We start from the raw sequence: 18898 nt of genomic DNA on the forward strand, positions 1-18898 counted from the left end.
CTTATCCAAAGGTGAATGGTGTTTTTAGATTCCTTCATCAGTTACAGTCATTTACACCTGAAGAGATCGTAAAGAAGTCATCAAATCTTATTAAATCATATCTGGAAGATCTAGAAGAAAGTCTTAATGAAGAATTTGTGCCGTTTACTGAACTGTTGAAAACTGATCTTGCTTCTCATATTGGTGCCAAACAAGACCTTGTAGAGTTATAGTTGTACCGTTTGATAAGTGACAAATCTTTGGAGTCACATTTTCCAAAGGTAGAAAATGCCCTGTGCATCTATTTGTCACTCATGGTTACCAACTGCAGTGGAGAGCTCATTTTCAAAACTGAAAAGGATTTAAAATAAGCTAAGGAGCACCATGGGTCTAAACAGATTGGACATGAACTTCTCTGTGAAATAGACATTTCCAGTATCATCAACAAATTTGTTCCTGCTAAATCTAGAAAATCTAACTTTTAAATTGTAGTTTTGTTACTTTTGACATTTGAAATTGATACCTACATGTAAGTAATACTATTACTGAAGTGTCAGACATTTGTCATATTATCTGGCTGTATAGCAAATGAAAAAATTGAATTACTTTACTATGCAAGTAAGTAATTTATGTTTTAATACTTATGTGCATTTTTTAAATTTAGGGCCCCTTTATAACACATGCTACAGGCCCCACACTAGCTTAATCCACCCTGGAAGGAGTGGGGAGGGCATTACCGGAAAATGGAGAAACCAAAGTTCATGCCATCGGGTTGGAGGCTACTCAAGCGGAACATAAGCTGTTGCTCCTCCAACCTGAGTGTGGCCTCATCGCGACAGTGGAGGAGGCCATGGACTGACATGTCGGAGTGGGTATCAGAAGTGAAATTAAAATGGGTGGCCACTGGGAGATCCCACTTGTTGTGGCGGACAGAGCATAGGTGCTTGGTGAAGTGGTTTCCCAGTCTATGTCGGGTCTCACCAATGTACAGGACGCCACGCCGGATACAGTAGATGACCCTAACAGACTCACAGGTGACGTGTCACCTCACCTGGAAGGACTGTTTGGGCCCTGAATGGTAGTGAGGGAGGAGGCATAGGGGCAGGTGAGGCTCCAGTTCCACCTGCAAGGATAAGTACCAGGAGGGAGATCAGTGGAGAGATGAATAAGCAAGGGAGAAACATAGGGATCCCTGCGGAAAGCAGTAAGTGGAAGAGGGAGGGAAAGATGTGCTTGGCGGGGGGATCCCATTGAAAATGGTGGAAGTTACGGAGAATTATGTATGGGACGCGGAAGCTGGTGGGGTGGCAGGTGACTCTGACTCCTTATCTTTTTTTTTCTCCAGTCTCGTTGAAGGATCTTGGCCCGAAACGTCGACTGTACTCTTTTCCATAGATGGCCTGCTGAGTTCCTGCAGCACTTAGTGTGTGTTGCTCGTATATCCTTGGAATGTGGGATGAAACTAGAGCACCTGGAAGAAACCTACACGGGGAGAATGTACAGACACCTCACAGGCCACGGTGGGAATTGAAACCCGATCGCTGGTCACTAGTGCTGTATTACCGTTACGCTAATCGCTACACTACTGTGCCGTCCTTTTGTATTCTGATTTGTCAGGCTCGAACGACAGTTTTCCATAAACCTTTATGATTTTGTGGATGTCCCTGTTATTTTAAAGACCTATGACATGAATTTCTAAGTTTATCTTTGGATAGTCTTTATGATATAATTACTATTCCCAAGTATTGTTGGCATTTACCTGAATCTTAGGTTGTGATGACTTCATTTTGCCACCTCTACCAAATGTATATTGCACAAAATCCTTAGTTAGCAGCTTCCTAGAAAACAAAAATACATATCATCATGATAATTGTCACTCTAGGTCCTTGGCTGATGAACTTCCAGCTTAAATTATATACCAAGAAACAACAGACCTTTATTTAAGAGCTGCATTTGATGTTATCAGGAGGATCTAGAGAAATTTCAAGCCAACAATTTAAATTTGGAGTCCAATAAGTAATGTGTATCATTCAGCAAAGCTGATTCACCAATAGCAAGATAAATAATCATATAAAAATTGCAAAATGCTGTATATACCAAAAATCTGTAGGAACATTGAAAAGAGCAAGGGGATACATACTTATCTTGCTAACATTTGCTTCCAGTACATTAAAGGCTTGTGTTAGGAGAGTGGACCATAGGAGAACGGGAAGGAGGAGGGGACCCAGGGGAGGGGGGAGGGGAAGTAATAGGCAGATGAGAAGAAGTGAAGGGTCAGTGTCGATCCATAGTCTCCTCTTGTGCCAAGATGAGGCCTCCCACAAGGTGGAGGAGCATAACCTTATATTCCGTCTGGGTACCATCCAACCTGATGACACGAATATCAAGTTCTCCTTCTGGTGAACAAATCCCCACCCCGTGCTCCTCTATTCCCCACTCTGACCTTTCACTTCTCCTCACCTGCCTATTACCTCCCTGGGTCCCCTCCTCCCTCCCTTTCTCCTATGGTCCACTTTCCTCTCCTATCAGATTCCTTCTTCTCCAGCCCCTGACCTTTCCCAGCCACCTGGCTTCACCTGTCACTTTCCAGCGAGCCTCTTTTCTCTCCACTCACCTTTTCATTCTGGCATCTTCCCCCTTCCTTCTCAGTCCTGATGAAGGGTCTCAGCCCAAAACGTTGACTGTTCATTCATTTCCAAGATGCTGCCTGACCTACCGAATTCCTCCAGCGTTTTGCGTTGTGTGTTGTGTCAGCAAGTCAGGATGTATTCCCCTACTATTTTCTATGTTCCTTCAGATTTTGCTATATGCAATATATTGTAATTTATATATGGCTGTCTATTTTGTCACTGGTGAATCAACTTTGCCCTATGAAACAATTTGTACTAATGACTGCTAGAATTTAACATTGCTTCTTTCCTTTAACAGAAGTAGCTAAGGGGAAATGGAGGAGAAGGCCTTGTACCAATCAAGGTGCTACAGGATTGAATTATCAAACATCTCCTTAAAAACACTAAACCACATACTTAACCGGCATTATTAACTGTGGATGTAATAGTCTCCTCTGGCTACGACAGAAATATTCCTTTGTTATAAACAGGGAGGATAGCAGGACACCAGATTACTCTGCCCGAAAGTAATTCTTTTCTTTCTTGTTCTTAGGCAGTCACTCAGGATGACGAAAGACCTGTTGCAAATCCAGTTCTGTGGAGTCTGAGGTGGCCAGAGTGGAAGCAGCAGCAGCAGGAAGTATTGACAGGTATTGAAGGTATTACACTCTGTCCCTCTTTTTCACTGTGGTCCTAAAAACTACCTGGAATGCCCCTCCATTTTAAATCATCAAGGATTCGCTTGAGTGGGGGGAAATATTACACATTTTCAGAAGGATTATTTTATAAGATTATACTCAAGATTTTTTATCCTTTAGAGCAAAATGGATAGAAATTCAATACCTAACATGCTCAGTTACAAGGCCATTGTTGTTATACATTCAGTGGCCACTCCATTAGATACACCTGATTATTAATACAAATATCTAATCGGCAATCACATGACATGGATTAAAACATGCAGACATGGTCAAGAAGTTTAGTTGTTGTTCAGAACAAAGATCAGAATGGGGAAGAGATGTGATCTAAGTGACTTTGACCATGGATGTTAGTGCCAGATAGGGTGGTTTGAGCATCTCAAAATCTGCTGATCTCCTGGGAATGTCACACACAACAGTCTCTAGAGTTTACGGAGAATGGTGCAAAAACTGAAAAAAAAATTCAATGAGCAGCAGTTCTGTAGGTGAAAATATCTTGTTAATGAGAGAGGTCAGAGGAAAATAGTCAGTCTGGTTCAGGGGGACAGGAAGGCAACAGCAATTAAATAACCATGCCTTACAACAGTGGTGTGTAGAGGAGCATTTCTGGATGTACAGCATGTTGAACCTTAAAGTGAATGGGCTACAGCAGCGGAAGACCAGAGACATATACTGAGTATAAAGTTAACTCATATTCATACCGATCATTTCAAAATTGTCATCTTCGTCCTATTTTAATGAAACAACTGGCCGATGACTATAGTACTCATTTGAATTAAGTATGAATGTCTAAAGAGACAAATAGCTCATAATAGTGGGTTTTATTTCATCACAAAGTTCCTGTCACTAAGTAAATGTATAAATTTATAGAAGTGCAAAAGGACATTAGATAATTTCAGATCACGTAATGGCTCAAAAGCTTCAACTTCTCCACATCTCCCTCATCTGATCTGCCTTGTTTACGTGAAAGAAAAAGAACAGGTTTGAATCTCAGAACATGGGCAATGGCAACTACACAATGTTGAGTTATTCATTTCTGTAACATTGGGATTATCAGCCTTTAGAAGTTAAACTGCCGCTTGCAATGGTTTTGCTGTGTAGTTGAGATCATAAAACGCTTTTCAAAAGAAACGGTATAAGCTTTTCCAATATTCTGGCTGCCTTCTTTTTGTAACTAACAATACTGAAACCAGTTATCTCACATAATCAGAATCAGAATCAGGTTTAATATCACTGGCATATGTTGTGAAATTTCTTGTCTTTGCAATGCAATACAAAATAATAGGAAAAAAACATGAATTACAGTAAGTAAGTAAACATATATATGTATATATAGTGGTGAGCATTTGGTCCATGATGACAGATGAGAGATGCTCGTTTAGCTTAACTGTCGGTTTTATTGCAACAAGCACGAAAACAGACCGGGCACTAGGACCCTGGGAGAGAACCCACTTAGTCACATACAGACGGGCAGGTGATTATTACACACCCCGGCTACAGTCAGGGTGACCCACCAACACACAAGTGGATAACTGTATAACCCAAGCAAAATTGTCACAATAAATAAACTTGAACATCCCACCATAATCCCATGAAAGCATTTTAACCGGTGCTGGCCACTGGTAATACTGGGGTGTGCTGTTAACCATGGCACCGCCCCCCCCCCCCAAGTGCCCAACCTGAGGGATCAGCCGTCCCCGGCAATCTCAGAGTCCACAACAAAGTCCAAAAGTGGTGGGTTGATGCTGCCACCTGGGGCACTGTGGGGTTACGGTAGTCCCCCCACTGGAGGCACTGTTTGGCGAGGAAAGAGGCAGGCACCCAGAGTGTCACTTCCTTCCCTCAGCCTCACCGGATCGGTGGTGGCTGAGGGCCGATACGATGCCAGCTGGTCCCAGTGCAGCACGACTGCCTTCCGCAGCTCAGGCAGCTGCATCCAGAATACCACATTGGGGATACGGTTGAGCACCTCTCCCAGCTCCTTCCAATGCCATCCAAGCTTTGATGATAGTCCCTTCTTCCTGGTGGGGTTGCAGACCCATACCAGGGCCCCCACCAGGTACTGCTGCATTGGCATCCTAGACTGGCGGCCCGACCTTTCTGGGACGGTTAAGTGTCGCAGGAGTGCACAAACAGCTCCGTGTTCTGCCTTGTACCCAGGCCAGTAGAAGCGTTCACACAGTTCACCCAAAGTCTTTGTGGCTCCAAAATGACTGGCCCCCAGCAGCCCGTGCACCGACCGAAGCAGGGTGGCGCAGAGGCCCCGGGGGACCACCAGCTACAGGAGACGACTGTCGCTGCCGGAAAACTGCCACCACCGGAACGACAACCTATCTTGCATCTCTGGCGTAAGATACAGGGCTTTGGTCTCTGGGTCCAGGATGGAGATGTCTGTTCGCTCCGGCCGCCGTCCCGTGCTTAGCCATCCCCTCGGCCGCGCCAGCAAGGGACCCCTCACCTGCTCGCTGCACAGCTGTTGGTTCATCGTGGGGAGGTCTACCTTGCGGCCGGCTGCCACCACCTCCCCGGTTCCACTGGGTTGCGTTGGGCCGCTGCGGGGTGTACTGCACTGCGGCGGGCTGCTGTGAGACCGACCGATGGTAGTTGTTGCTGACCCCCCCCCGCCAGGTCCGCTTTCTGGAGCTGCCCTGCCGGAGAGCCACTACTTCATCGTCGAAGTAGAGCGTTGCCCCTAACACATCCACACGGCACCGCGCCCCCCCCCCCCCCCGCCCCAGTGGGACAGCAGGTCCAGGCCAGTGATGCAGGACTCCCAGATGTTGGCAAGCCATGCCTCGTGCTCCACTGTGTTCTTCCCCACTGCGACTGCTGTCGTTGTCCACCCAGGCGGGGATGGCTGGTTCGTGTTGGGGAGACCACTGGGACAGATGATAGTGATGGTCGACCCCGTGTCCATCGACGCATGGCATCTGATTCTCTCCACCACGCAGCCCACATGCAAGCCTCGCTCTTCACCCAAATGGCCCACCCCGGGGAGACGACAACAGAGGGATTCTGCTGGAGGTCTCGGGCGGCGTCACCCGCTTGGTACTTCCCGATGGCTGAGCCGGGCTAGGCTGTGGTGCTGGTGTGGGGCAGACCCAGGCTGTATGGCCTACCTCTCAATACCAGTTGCAAAGATTGTTCCGTGGTGTGTGGCACCGGTCAGGCCTGTCTCACGGGCTCCTCCTCGTCAGTTTCCTCCTCCACCTCAGTGACACAATCCCGGGCTTGCAGTATACAGGGCGATGGTGGGCCTTGTGGTATAAATTGCTGGGGCCTGTTGGTCTTGCTCTTGCTCTGGCGGCGTTGCCGTCCTCCCATGGCTGCGGACTCAGGTTCCCCGGTGCGGGCCACGACAGAGCCGGGTGATGTGTCCCCCGGGTTCGGGAACCTGGGTACACTCGCCCCTTCAGGGTTCCCTGGGAAGGCACGTTACCCTGTTCTCGGGTCCTCCCTCTGGGTCAGCATCACATCTTTGGGAGCCCATCCGGGGGTGCAGGGGAGGAATACGCTCAGTCACTTGATTTATTCCCTGGGTCTTAAGGCACTTCATCTGACATCATAGCTCTTCAATCCCGCTGTCAATTTCTAATTCCACTTCTGACACCAGTGTGGTGAGCATTCGGTCTATGATGACAAGCGACAGAAGCTCATTTAGCTCAACTGCAGGTTTTATTGTGATGGGCACAAAAAAAAACAGACCAGGCACTATGACCCAGGGAGAGAACCCATTCAGTCACATACAGACGGGGAGGTGATTATTACACACCCCGCTTGCAGTCAGGGTGACCCGCAAACACACAAGAGAACAACTGTATAACCCAAGCTAAAATGTAACAATAAATGAACTTGAACATCCTGCCATAATCTCACAAAAGCATTTTAAAACAAGAACAATAAATAGTGTCGGCCACTAGGAATGCTGAGGTGGGCTGTCAACCAAACCCCACCAACCCTGAAGTGCCACTATATATAATAGTTAAATTAAATAAATAGTGCAAAAACAGAAATTAAGAAGTAGTGAGGTAGTGTTCATGGGTTCCATATCCATTCAGAAATCAGATGGCAGCGGGAAAGAATCTGTCCCTGAATCGTTTCTTGTGTGCCTTTGGGCTCCTGTACCTCCTTCCTGATGGTAGCAACGAGAACAAGGCATGACCTGGTTGATGGGGGTCCTTAATGATGGACGCTGCCTTTTTGAAGCATCACTCCTTGAAGATGTCTTGGACACTACAGAGGTCAGTGCCTGTGATGGAACTGATTGAGTTTACAACTCTCTGCAGCTTATTTCGCAGTGGGAAAAAAGGCTAACTCACCCAATAAAACAAGGCTGAACTTCAAAATAAGATGAGCCTCTGAGACATAATGAAACATTATAAATACAGGCCTATCTTTCATGATCTGTATCAAGGACCATTCTTGAGATCAAGTAATGAAGAGCAACAGATCATTGAGGTCTGGTCTGTGATTGAAACAGTTGCATTTTGTATGAGTCATTTTCAGACCCTGACTGAAAGAAAACTTTTTCGCTTCTCCTTAGCTGTAGTGACTTCATTTCCATTGCGACCCATCACTGCCACCCTGGGAGAAATCAGCCAAATAGCACAGAGCAAAGATGGAAAGGGGAATCCTCTTGATTTGTAGTATTAACAGCATAGCGAATCAGTGTAGTTGAACACACAGCTTCATTTTCAACACCATAATGATTTCAACATCATATTTACAAAGAACCAAAAGTAAACAACATCATGGAAATTGTAAAATGCCTGAAAAATTGTGTTGATGTCTTTGAAACGGAATCCATGCCAGTCTAGTGCAAGGTCCCAGATACCTCGGGTAAGGCTTGAAGCGTTGTGCAGTGCATATTGCAGATGGGAAATATTGTGAAAGAAGTACATTGAGCCGGGTATTTGTGGATTTGGATGATTATGGGTGAGAGAATAGTCTAGAGATAGCACTAGAATAGGAGAGGATCATAGGAAGCTGAGAGGATCACAGGCAGGTGAACGTAGAGATCATGGATCAAAGGTACGACTTGCATTAATGACATTGAAAGTACACAGCTGAACGCAACCATGTTATAAAACACTTTGCACAAGAAAGGCAGTGTAACTCTAGGTCAACATATTCAAAATGCAAATAAATTATTATTGATACTTACTTATTTTTTTCAAGCTTTAATATATATGTTTTGCCTTCCAAAACAATTGAGTATGATACTTTATCCATCCTCTGTTCCTGCAGTAATAACAATAAAAATTAATTTCAGATTTTACACAGGTTACAAAAGACTCTTGCTTGACTATCTACCTGTTCCCTTATAGAAAAATAATCTATAACTCCTCTGATCTATAATAAATCCAAAGACACTTTGAAAAGAGCATCAAGTCACCCTGTTAAGTTTGAAGGAGTGACCAAAGGCTTGTCCTGAAGCAATTTCAAATCAGCTTTTATTGCAAAATGGAAGAAAATGCCATGGCAACCTAACGGTTAGCATGATGCTATTACAGCTCAGAGTTCAAAGTTCATTTCCAATGTCATCTGTAACGAGTCCTCCTCGTGGAATGCATAGTTTTCTTCAGGTTCTCCTGCAGTCCAAAGATATACACTGCTTTGTAGGTCAATTGGTCATTGTAAATTGTCCAATAAATAAAAGGGGAAACAGCGAAGGGAAGGAACTCCAAATTTTGGGCAGACATAAGGAGAGCCCAGAATGGGAAAGGCTGCAGACCCAGAGTGGTAAAATAATATAAGGTGAAGTACAAACACGAGAACAATAAGGTGGACATTGAAGTATATTGGGCTGTCAATGAGAAAAGGTCCCCAGTGGTTGTAAATCTAAAGTTTGGCTGGATGTTGCTATGGAGATGGTTTGATGTCACTTTGTGACGGCTGAATTACAAGCAGTAGAGTTAAGCTCTGAGGTGAACATGGTTCATAAGTTTTGTTAGTGGAATCCTGCAAAGTATACATTGATGGCGAACCAAGTATATTCTCTCAATCACAGCAGGAAAAGTTATGTTCCCCCTCCCCAAAGGGTCTGAATGTTCAAGAGTTTTCTCTGCTGAACAAAAATCCAAAGCCTCCTGCAATGATGTCCTTCCCTTCTTAAGATAAGCTCCCAACCCAAAACATTGGACTTACTTGAGTCCTCTAAAGATTGCAGGTAAGGCTGTGGAATGGAATGGCATTTGTGTGTGATGCAAACTCCATACATTTATAGTACTGTGCAAAAGTCTTGGGCGCATGTATATATATATATAGCTAGGGTGCCTAAGACTTTTGCATAGTACTGTATTTGTCAACATGGAGCAGAGAGTGAGTTTGTAAATCTGGTAGGAGCAAAGGATGTTGGGAATGGTGAATGTGGAGCAAAGGAACACAGGATCAGAGAGATACAAATAGGGACATCCAGGGCAGGTGAAAAATGGAGGTGTTCGGAGAATGGTTCACTGCAGAGATGGGGCCGAGTAGCACAAGGATATGGAGGTTCCATGCTTATCTGTATATTTAAGAGAATCGAGTCCCAGCAATACCCTATGTTAGGTATTCCCAAGGTTTCCCTGGTTAAATGAAAAATGCACAGGGAATGATTTCCTGACACAGAAATCATATTGGTGTTATAACAATGATTTATGACTGGAGACACTTTGACAAATTTCATAACTTGTGCAACTGCAAAGTTTAAAAAGTTCCAAGTAAATTTATTATCAAAGTACATGTATGTCACCAAGTACTACCCTAAAGTTCATTTTCTTGAGGCCCTAATGGTAGAACAAAGAAGTACAATAGAATTCATCAAAAACTACACACAAAGACTAACAAGCAACCAATGTGCTTGTGAAGACAAACTGCAAATACAGAAGAAAAAACAGACAAAACAAGTAAGTAAATTACACTGAGAAACTGAGCTGTAGATTCCTTGAAAGTGATTGGGTAGGTTATGTTCAATGATCAATTCAGATTTGACCCAGGAAGTGGTCACAATCACCATTTACTCAGTGCAATTCTGCTGCAAAACAACTAATTTCATGTCATATGTCAATGGTAATAAATCTCATTTTGAATTCTATTCCATGTCGGGTTACATCAGTCACAAAACACTGATAAAAGCAATCTTTATTGATCAACCTTTTATGGAATTATAAACTCAGTGACTGCCAAAAAAGACTTATTAAAATATGAAATACAACAGTTGACAATATTTCTTATTGTCCTTTTAAATCTTTTAATATTTTGTTCTGCTATATTTCATGAATCAGACTAACACTGAAAATGAAAAATATTTAAGAGAATGATGAAAATCCCAAAAGGAGGAATTCTAGAACATTCCAAGTACCTGGGCAACATCTCGTTTCGTCCATTCCAGTGTAAGTTTAGGAATTGTGATTTCATAGGCAGGCAGATTAGATGTTTGATGGGATGACACACCTAATAAAAAAGCAAAATAAAAAAACATGATATGAATTATGACCAGAACAACTCTCAAATTTCAGTGTCTTGTTCAGCTGCCCAAAGATCCATTGCAATTTATCAATTGATGTTCCATGCATGTTGTAATTTAAAAATTAAATCTGCTTAGTAACAGGAAAGGAATTAGATGCTTTTGATTAGATGCGCTAAGGGAATCAAAATTTTGCTAACTGAGCAATATTACCACAACCTTCTCAATTCATTTCCAAGCACTGATCGCATGTGCTGCTGACAAAATAAACAACTTCACTTTATGCAGCAACTTCAAAGACTTTGGGATGAACAGGACTTGATGCGTAGGAATTTCTTTAGAATGCACAGACTCACTAGAGGTTAGTGAATCTGTCGAATTCTTTGCCACGGATGGATGTGGAGGCCAAATCATTGGCTATATTTAAAGTGGGGGTTGATAAGTTCTTGATTAGTAAAGGCATCAAAGGTTACAGGTAGAAGGCAGGAGAATGTTGTTGAGACTAGCAGAGCATACCCGATGGGCCGAATGGCCTAATCTTGTTCTTACGTCATCTGGTCTTATGGTCATATGTTCAGATACAGGAAGTAGTTCCCAGATAACCACAACTCACTACAATTGACATGCTACTGAAATAGGTCATGATAGGTGTCAACTTCCTGGCCCTACACTCCTCTCTGTTACATCTGGGTAACAAAAACACCTACATTGGACTCCTATTTATCGACCATAGCTCCTTATCACCAAAATCCCAAATAAGCTCATCTCCAAACACGAAGACTCTGTACCCCTACCCACTACAACTTTCTGACCAACAGACCGCAATCAGATAGGCAACAACACCTTCTCCATAATTACTTTCAACTTGGGCGCCCCACAAGGCAGGTCCGTAACCCCTCGCTATACTCCCTATACACTCACGACTGTGTGGCCAGATTCCACTTTAACACTAACTTACACACGTCTGCTGATAACACCACCATGGTGGTGGGGGGCGGGTTGAGATTTTCAGCAGGAAGTGGCATAATTTAGGACATTTCCCTCAAAACAAAGGAGTTGTTCATTGACTTCAGGAAGCAGAGTGGAGTACATGCCCACATCTGAATCAATGGTACTGAGATGGAGATAGTTGAGAATTTTAAGTTCCTAGAAATCAATATCACCAACAACTTGTACTCGTCCAACAACATGGATGCAATGGCCAAATAAAGCAACTTAATTCCTCTGAAAGCAAAGGAAATTCAGTGTGTCTCATACCAATTGTTATAGTTGTACCACAAAACCAACACAGTATAGCAATTGCTCTGCTCAAGCCTACAAAGAAATTTACAGAGAATTGTAAAGGCAGTCTATTCCGACTTCCCCTCCATTGACTCTGTCGACACTTTCCACTGCCTTCAGGATGCAGCTAACCTATTCAAGGCCCCTTCTCGGCCCAGTCATTCTCTCAGTTCTCCTTTCCCATCAGGCAGAAGGTACAAAAGCCTGACAACATCAATCACTCGACTGACCCCACCATAACCAAGGGTCAGGCTCCAAAACAGAGACTACAGTGTCCCCAGATGCTGTAGAGATTTGCACAAGTATTGTTTTATGCTACCTTTCAAAGTATGCATAAAAAGGCATTTAGCTCATCTGGGAATGAAGTAACACAAACATTCATTATCTTAGGTTTCACCTTGTAGGAAGTAATGGCCTGCAAATCCTACCAGAGCTGGTATGCTTCCGATTCTGTCTCAAACTTCAATCAGAATTGTTTCTTCATTCTTAAAATATCCTTCTGTAGGTTATACCTGGACTTCTTGCATAGTTCTGGATCACCGATCTTGAATGCCCCAGATCTAGCTCTCAGCAGACTACAAATCTCCTGGTCCATTCACAGCTTTCGGTTTGGGTATGACCGGTATATTCTCGAAGGCACACACTCTGTTAGGACTCGGTGTATTCTGGGGTTGGCCAGCAGGGGGCAGACATAGTTCCTTAAAGTTTTTTTCCTGACTCTTCTTGTTATCCATTGGATCTTCTTGTTATTGATCATTGAATGCAATTAACATCTGTGTATTTAAACCCTGCTTCCTGTATCTTATATTGCTCAATTTTAAAGTGTTATCTTTTATGTAACAAGAGCCTCTGTTTTATTTTTGTGTGTGGAGTCTTTTCTGTATATTTTCATGTCTGCTTGCTGCCTGCCATTTATGGATCTTATTGTACATCAAGATCTTGGATTACTGAATTTGTGTTTGGAGTACTGAACTTTTGATTTGGACTGGTTGCCTTCTATTTTTGCCCATCTTGGCTAAAAGAAAGTAAAACTTGCTTTTGAGTCTGCATTTCAACTCCTGTCTGCATTGTGGTGTCTGCAGTTGGGTTCACTCAGTGGTACTGTGGTACAGTGCTGGACTTCAACCCAGCGACCTGATTCCTGATCAGGCCATTTTCCTTAAGGCAAGACTGAGCTGCTTCATGGACCGAAAAGAGACAAATAATCCTGGTCCTTCTGACTTCAACTATCTTGCTGCTATGGCCAGTCAAACAACTATGGGGAGGCATGAGCAAGACTTGGCCAGACAGGAAGCTGCAGTTTCCAGGCATGGACAGCTGCTCACCCAGGTTCTACACTCATTGCAGACTCTCCAGCAACCCAACCCACCACCTGGATTGCCAGCCCCTCAATGTCCTTCAGCTCCTCTTAGTCCACTAGTTTCTGGACCTGAGCTACACCCGCCAGCTCCCCAGAGGTATGGGAACCCAGAGAAGTGTCACGGCTTTCTCCCTCAATGCTCCCTCACATTCCAGCTCTGACAAACTAACTTCCTCATGCTAGTTGTCACCTTGATTACTAGGAAGACACTAGCCTGGGCTAGTCCCATCTGGATACAGCAGGGTCCTCTTCGCTTCAGTTACTGAGTCTTCATGGATGAGATGAGGAGGGTTTTCAACTACCCGATCAGTGGTCGCGAAGCAGCCGAACGACTCCTCAAACTTCACCATGGTAGCCTCAGCACTGCTGACTTTGCCATCTCCGTCTGCACCCCAGCTGCGGAGAGTCCATGGAACTCAGAAGAGCTTGTTGCCGCTTTTGAAGATGGGCTTTCAGATGCCATCAAAGATGAACTAGCATTCAGAGGTGTGGAGAGTGATCTGGACACACTGATTGACCTCTCCATTCGCCTAGACAATTGCCTGCATTAGAGCTAGGTGGGAACTATATCTGCCCTTGCTGGCCAACCCTGGACAGACCAAAGACCTAACACACTCATCCACAGAGGTCTTGATGAAGCTGGTGACAACTGTGGCGTATTCATTCAGATCTGACGATGAATCTCAAGTCACAGTACTCCATTCCATGCCTGTTAGTGTGCCTATCTAAATGTTTTTGAGCATCGCTGTAGTATTTGCTTCCACCCCTTCCCCTGGCTGTGCCTTCCAGGTACCTGCCTCTTTTAATGGAAAAGACTTACCTTGGAAATCCCCTTTAAACTTTCCCTCTCTCTCTCTCTTAAAGCTATTCCTTCTAGTACTGTATCAGAATCAGGTTTATTAACACCAGCATGTGCCATGAAATTTGTTGACTTAGCCACAGCAGTTCAATACATCACCATAGATGTGAGTGCTACTGGGCAATAATCATTAAGGCAGCTCACACTACTCTTCTTAGGCACTGATATTGTCATAAGGTTGGTGTTGATGGTGGACCCAACTGCAAGCCACAGACAATGAAGTACTAGGAACAGGACTAGGTGTGTCAAGCAAGCAAGGGAAGTGGGAAAGAAATGATGCTGGACAAGACTCAGGCCCTGGAGGAGGCTAGGACACAGGGCCTGGACTAGGAAAGTGGGACCTGGACAAGGACTCCGAGCCAGAGACTGGACAGGGATCTGGAACCTGGGTCTTGACTTGGGCTCGGACCCCAGATCTAGGTGAGGACAAGATGTGGCTACAGGACGAGGAGTGGCAACAGGACTGGACGTGAGACTCCTGAACAGGACAAGGGAACCCCAGCACCGGGCTGGGTGAGGTACATGGACAGGATGGGAACACAAAGCCTTGACTTGGTCGAAGGAGAACAGGAACAAGGAACACAGAGCCAGGACCCCTCCTTGGGAACAGGACTTGGGGCTGGGGCTCTACAGAGAGTCAGAACCCCTCCTAGGGAGCAGGACATAGGGCTGGGACTCATACACAGAACACAGAGACAGATCTCCACTCAAGGTCTCCTACCCAGCGGAGGCAAGGGCACAAAGAGACGGTTCCCAACACCAGGTAGTGGCAAATGACCAGACGTACCTAGTGAAGGTGTGGACACAGAGCCAGTTCCCAGCTCAAGGTAGTGGCAAACAGCCGGACCTACCTAGTGAAGGTGTAGATACAGAGACAGTTCCCAACTCAAGGTAGCGGCAAATGGCCAGACCTACCTAGTGAAGGCATGGACACAGAGACAGTTCTCAGCTCAAGGTAGTGGCAAATGGCTGAACCTACCTAGCGAAGGCGTGGACACAGAGACAGTTCCAAACAACAATAAACAGTTCCTTATCTAGACCTAACAAGGCTCTGGTCTTGCTCCGGCATTAGAACTTGACGGCGAGAATAGGCAAGGATGCAGACGAGGGCTACAGAAGGAAGGGAAGGGAACAGTCCAGCCACTGAAGCTGAACCCAGGAGCTGTTTATGTAGCCAACCCAAAATGAGAATCATGTGCCTCAATTAAGACACATAACAGGACAAGGGAAGACCGGAAAACCTGGAACAAGGATCGATGGACCAGACCGTGAATCAGAATGCGGACTTCATGGACTGGACAATGATATATATAACTGTTGCCTTTTTGAAGCAGGTGGGAACTTCTGACCGTAGCAATGAGAATTTGAAAAATGTACTTGAATACTCCCGCCAGTTGGTTGGCACAAATTTTCAGAGCCTTACCAGGTACGTACTCCATTGGGGTTTGCCACCTTGTGAAGGTTCACCCTCCTTAAAGACACCTAACATTGGCCTCACCCATCTTGGCATAAAGACTCTGACTATCTACTCTATTAATTGCTCCTCATAAAGTTATATACTTTTATCCAATCTCTTCTCAACTTCTGAAAGTCTAGAGAAAATAACCCAAGTTTGTCCAGCCTCTCCTTATGACTAATATTCTCTTATCCAGCCAGTCTCCCGGTGAACCTGTTGTGTACTCTCTCCAAAGCCTCCTCATCTTTCCTGTAATGTGGCAACTACAACAGCACTCAATACTCCAAATGTGGCTGAAACAAGGTTTTCTTAAAGCTGAAACATGACTTGCCAGTTTTTGTACTCAACAACCCAACCATTGAAGGCAAGTATACCCTATATCTTCACTACCACACAATCTAAAATATTTGTGTGGCCACTTTCAGGAATCTATGGACTTTCCTCCCAGTAATTCCTCTAAACCTCAGTGCTCCTTGGTGTCCTGGTCCTGCCATTTACTGTATACTTCTGCCTTGCATTTGATCTCTCAAAGTGAAACACTTCACATTTGTCTGGATTAAACACAAGCAATTTTTCAGATGCTGGCATCCAAATTAACACACAAAATGCTAGAGGAACTCAGCATATCGGGCAGCATCTATAGAAAGGAGTAGACAACATTCCACATCAATTGAGGTTACATAAAGTTAGGTTAAACACTCCCCTTTGACTAGGAAGAGTTGCTAATGAAAATTGATTTTACTTAAATATTTGAATACAATTGCTTACTGAATAGATCAAAGTTCAAAGTAAATTTATTATCAAAGAACATACTGTATGTATATGTACAACCCCAAGAGTCATTTTCTTGCGGGCATACTCTATAAGTCCAATAACCATAATAGAATTGATGGAAGACTACACCAACTGGGCAGACAACCGGTGTTCAAAAGACAACAAACTGTGCAAATACAAAAAGAAGGAAAGAAAATAATAATAAGAAATAAGCAATAGATGTTGAGAACATGAGATGAAAACTCTTTGAAAGTAAGTCCATGTGGGAACAGTTCAGTGATGGGGTGAGTGAAGTTATCCCCACTGGTTCAACAGTCTGATGGTCGAGGGGTAATAACTGTTCATAAACCAGGAGGTGGTGAGTCCTGAGGCCCCTGTACCTTCTTCCTGATGGCAGCAGCGGGAAGAGAGCATGTCCTTGGTGGTGGGGTCCCTGATGATGGGTAGATTTCCTGCCACAGCGCCCCGTGTAGATGTGCTCAATAGTGCGGAGGGCTTTACCCACGAAGGACTGGACCTATCCACTACGTTTTGTAGGATTTTCCGTTCAAGGGCATTGGTGTTTCCATACCAGACTCTGATGCAGCCAGTCAATCCGTCACACATCTATAGAAGTCTGTTGAAGTTCGATGCCATGCCGAATCCTCACAAACTTACAAGGAAGTAGAGTCGCTGCCGTGCTTTCTTCGTAACTGGACCGAGGACAGGTCCTTCGAAATGATAATACCTAGGAGTTTAAATAGATGCTGCCTGACCTGCAGAGTTCCGGCTACCTGGATTAAACTTCATCTACCAATTCTCTGTCCATGTTTCCCACTAATCAATATCCCGCTGAATATTAGAGTTTGGAAAGACATAAAGGCGAGAAAAAGTTTGCCGGAAATATGAAAGGAAAACAAAAATGCTAGAACAATTCAAGTGTTCAAAAAGCATCTGTCTGTCTGGACAGAGAAACGAGTCTTATTGTCAGAATAAAATAAACTGTTTACTGTATCAATCCAAGGAAGGCAGGCGAAAATAGAAATGAGATGGAGGAATTGCATAAGTGAAACTGAAGCATAGAAAGCCTAATATTGATTTTGTATTTAATACCGGGGGAGAAGAAATCTCGAAACTCTCATGGGCGGTATAGAACCAAATTTAGGGAGCCCAGGGGTAGGGAGTAAACGAGTAGGGACTGAACGACGGAATTGAAGTGATTCTGCGGTGGGGGTAATGCAGACCCAGACTGCAGCTGAGGACTAGTTTGATTCCTGAGAGACAAGGGTGGTGATTATCAGTGAGAATTACAGCCCGACATTCAGATCTGAGCACGGTCCATTCTGTCTTTTGTGGTTTGCCTTGCTTAAGAATATAAGGAAACAATGTAAGGTATTTTGAACAGTTCCGTGTCAATTAAAGTTGCAGAAAGGTAGGTCAAACGCTCTTTGAGACGGAAGAGTTGTTATTAAGGAACTGGTTTTTACTTAAATCCTTCTAATAAAATGGCTTATCGAAAAGCCCCGTCTTCCGAGCCAATTTCCGTCTGAAGAATGGGTCGTAACGAAAAGGTTGCGGTAATTATACATTTAGTGTAATGGATCGAATAATAATCCCAATTGGATACAGCATAAAGGAACCGTTCTTGCACTTCTCCTTACCTGTCCTACTGCTAATGCAGAATCCCAGCAGTAAAAGCTCTACCAAGAGTAACATCCAACTAGATGGTCTGGGCGGGCACCCAGTGATCAGACCCCACGCCATTGACCAGGGCTCATTCTGTGCTTCAACCACTTGTAATTTGGTCCGAACAACTTGTAGTCAGGTATAAATAACATCCAAACGGACCAGAGAAACGAGTTTGGCCACTGATGACATCAGAGTAAACTTCGCACGGCTTGCGTCAGATTTAGATGGGAATGCCCATTCCTTAACCTTGTGATTGCGTAGGAGGAGTACCAGAGCATCTGTTAGGAAGGTCTGTAACTGGAAGCATCTTCCAGAGGAAGGTATGGCACTAAGTAGTTTTTGGAAAGGTCGTTTCTGCAGGTCTCCTTCTTGGGCAGCTCCTAGAAATGGAAGAGCACCTGCTTCTGTATATCCTATAATGGCTAATAATGCCAGCATGGCTCTTGGACTATTGTATGAGGTGCTTGACTGACAGAGGGGAGGGCATTATGGCAAGTGGAACACTCCTTACACCATTTTCATTGGCTGTCTGCATGGTCCTGATGAATTGGATTGAAGTTCACAGTCATTCCAACTGATTCTTCACAATTGAGAGTAGTGGTTGGGTCAGGGCACATGAAGATTCCATGAGTGTTACATTTTTCAGTGAGGCTTGAGAACATGCTAAAAGTGTTTCCTCTGAAATTTTGATAACCTCTACTTCTGATGGAGCTCAGAGTGAAGTAAGAACAGCAAAACAATTGAAACACTCAACAGGTCAGGCAGTA

The 18898-nt window shown here is 44.2% G+C and overlaps 2 protein-coding genes across 2 annotated transcripts in view; one reads left to right on the plus strand and one right to left on the minus strand.

The window, feature by feature from the left end:
• LOC140185796 (L-seryl-tRNA(Sec) kinase) overlaps positions 1-1348 on the plus strand; it is an 84942-nt gene extending 83594 nt beyond the window's left edge. The window contains exon 7 of the mRNA XM_072239481.1: positions 1325-1348. Coding sequence (XP_072095582.1) covers positions 1325-1333 — 9 coding nt within the window. The 3' untranslated portion in view covers positions 1334-1348. The remainder of the gene's footprint in view (positions 1-1324) is intronic.
• Positions 1-18206, minus strand: part of LOC140185794 (disintegrin and metalloproteinase domain-containing protein 9-like) — a 75060-nt gene extending 56854 nt beyond the window's left edge. Inside the window, exons 1-4 of the mRNA XM_072239477.1 lie at positions 18104-18206; positions 10629-10720; positions 8451-8527; positions 1739-1817 (exon numbers count right to left, since the gene is read on the minus strand). Coding sequence (XP_072095578.1) covers positions 1739-1817; positions 8451-8527; positions 10629-10720; positions 18104-18206 — 351 coding nt within the window. The remainder of the gene's footprint in view (positions 1-1738; positions 1818-8450; positions 8528-10628; positions 10721-18103) is intronic.
• Positions 18207-18898: the final 692 nt, after the last annotated feature.

Source organism: Mobula birostris, chromosome 21 (assembly GCF_030028105.1).
Source record: "Mobula birostris isolate sMobBir1 chromosome 21, sMobBir1.hap1, whole genome shotgun sequence".
Classification (NCBI taxonomy): Eukaryota; Metazoa; Chordata; class Chondrichthyes; order Myliobatiformes; family Myliobatidae; genus Mobula; species Mobula birostris.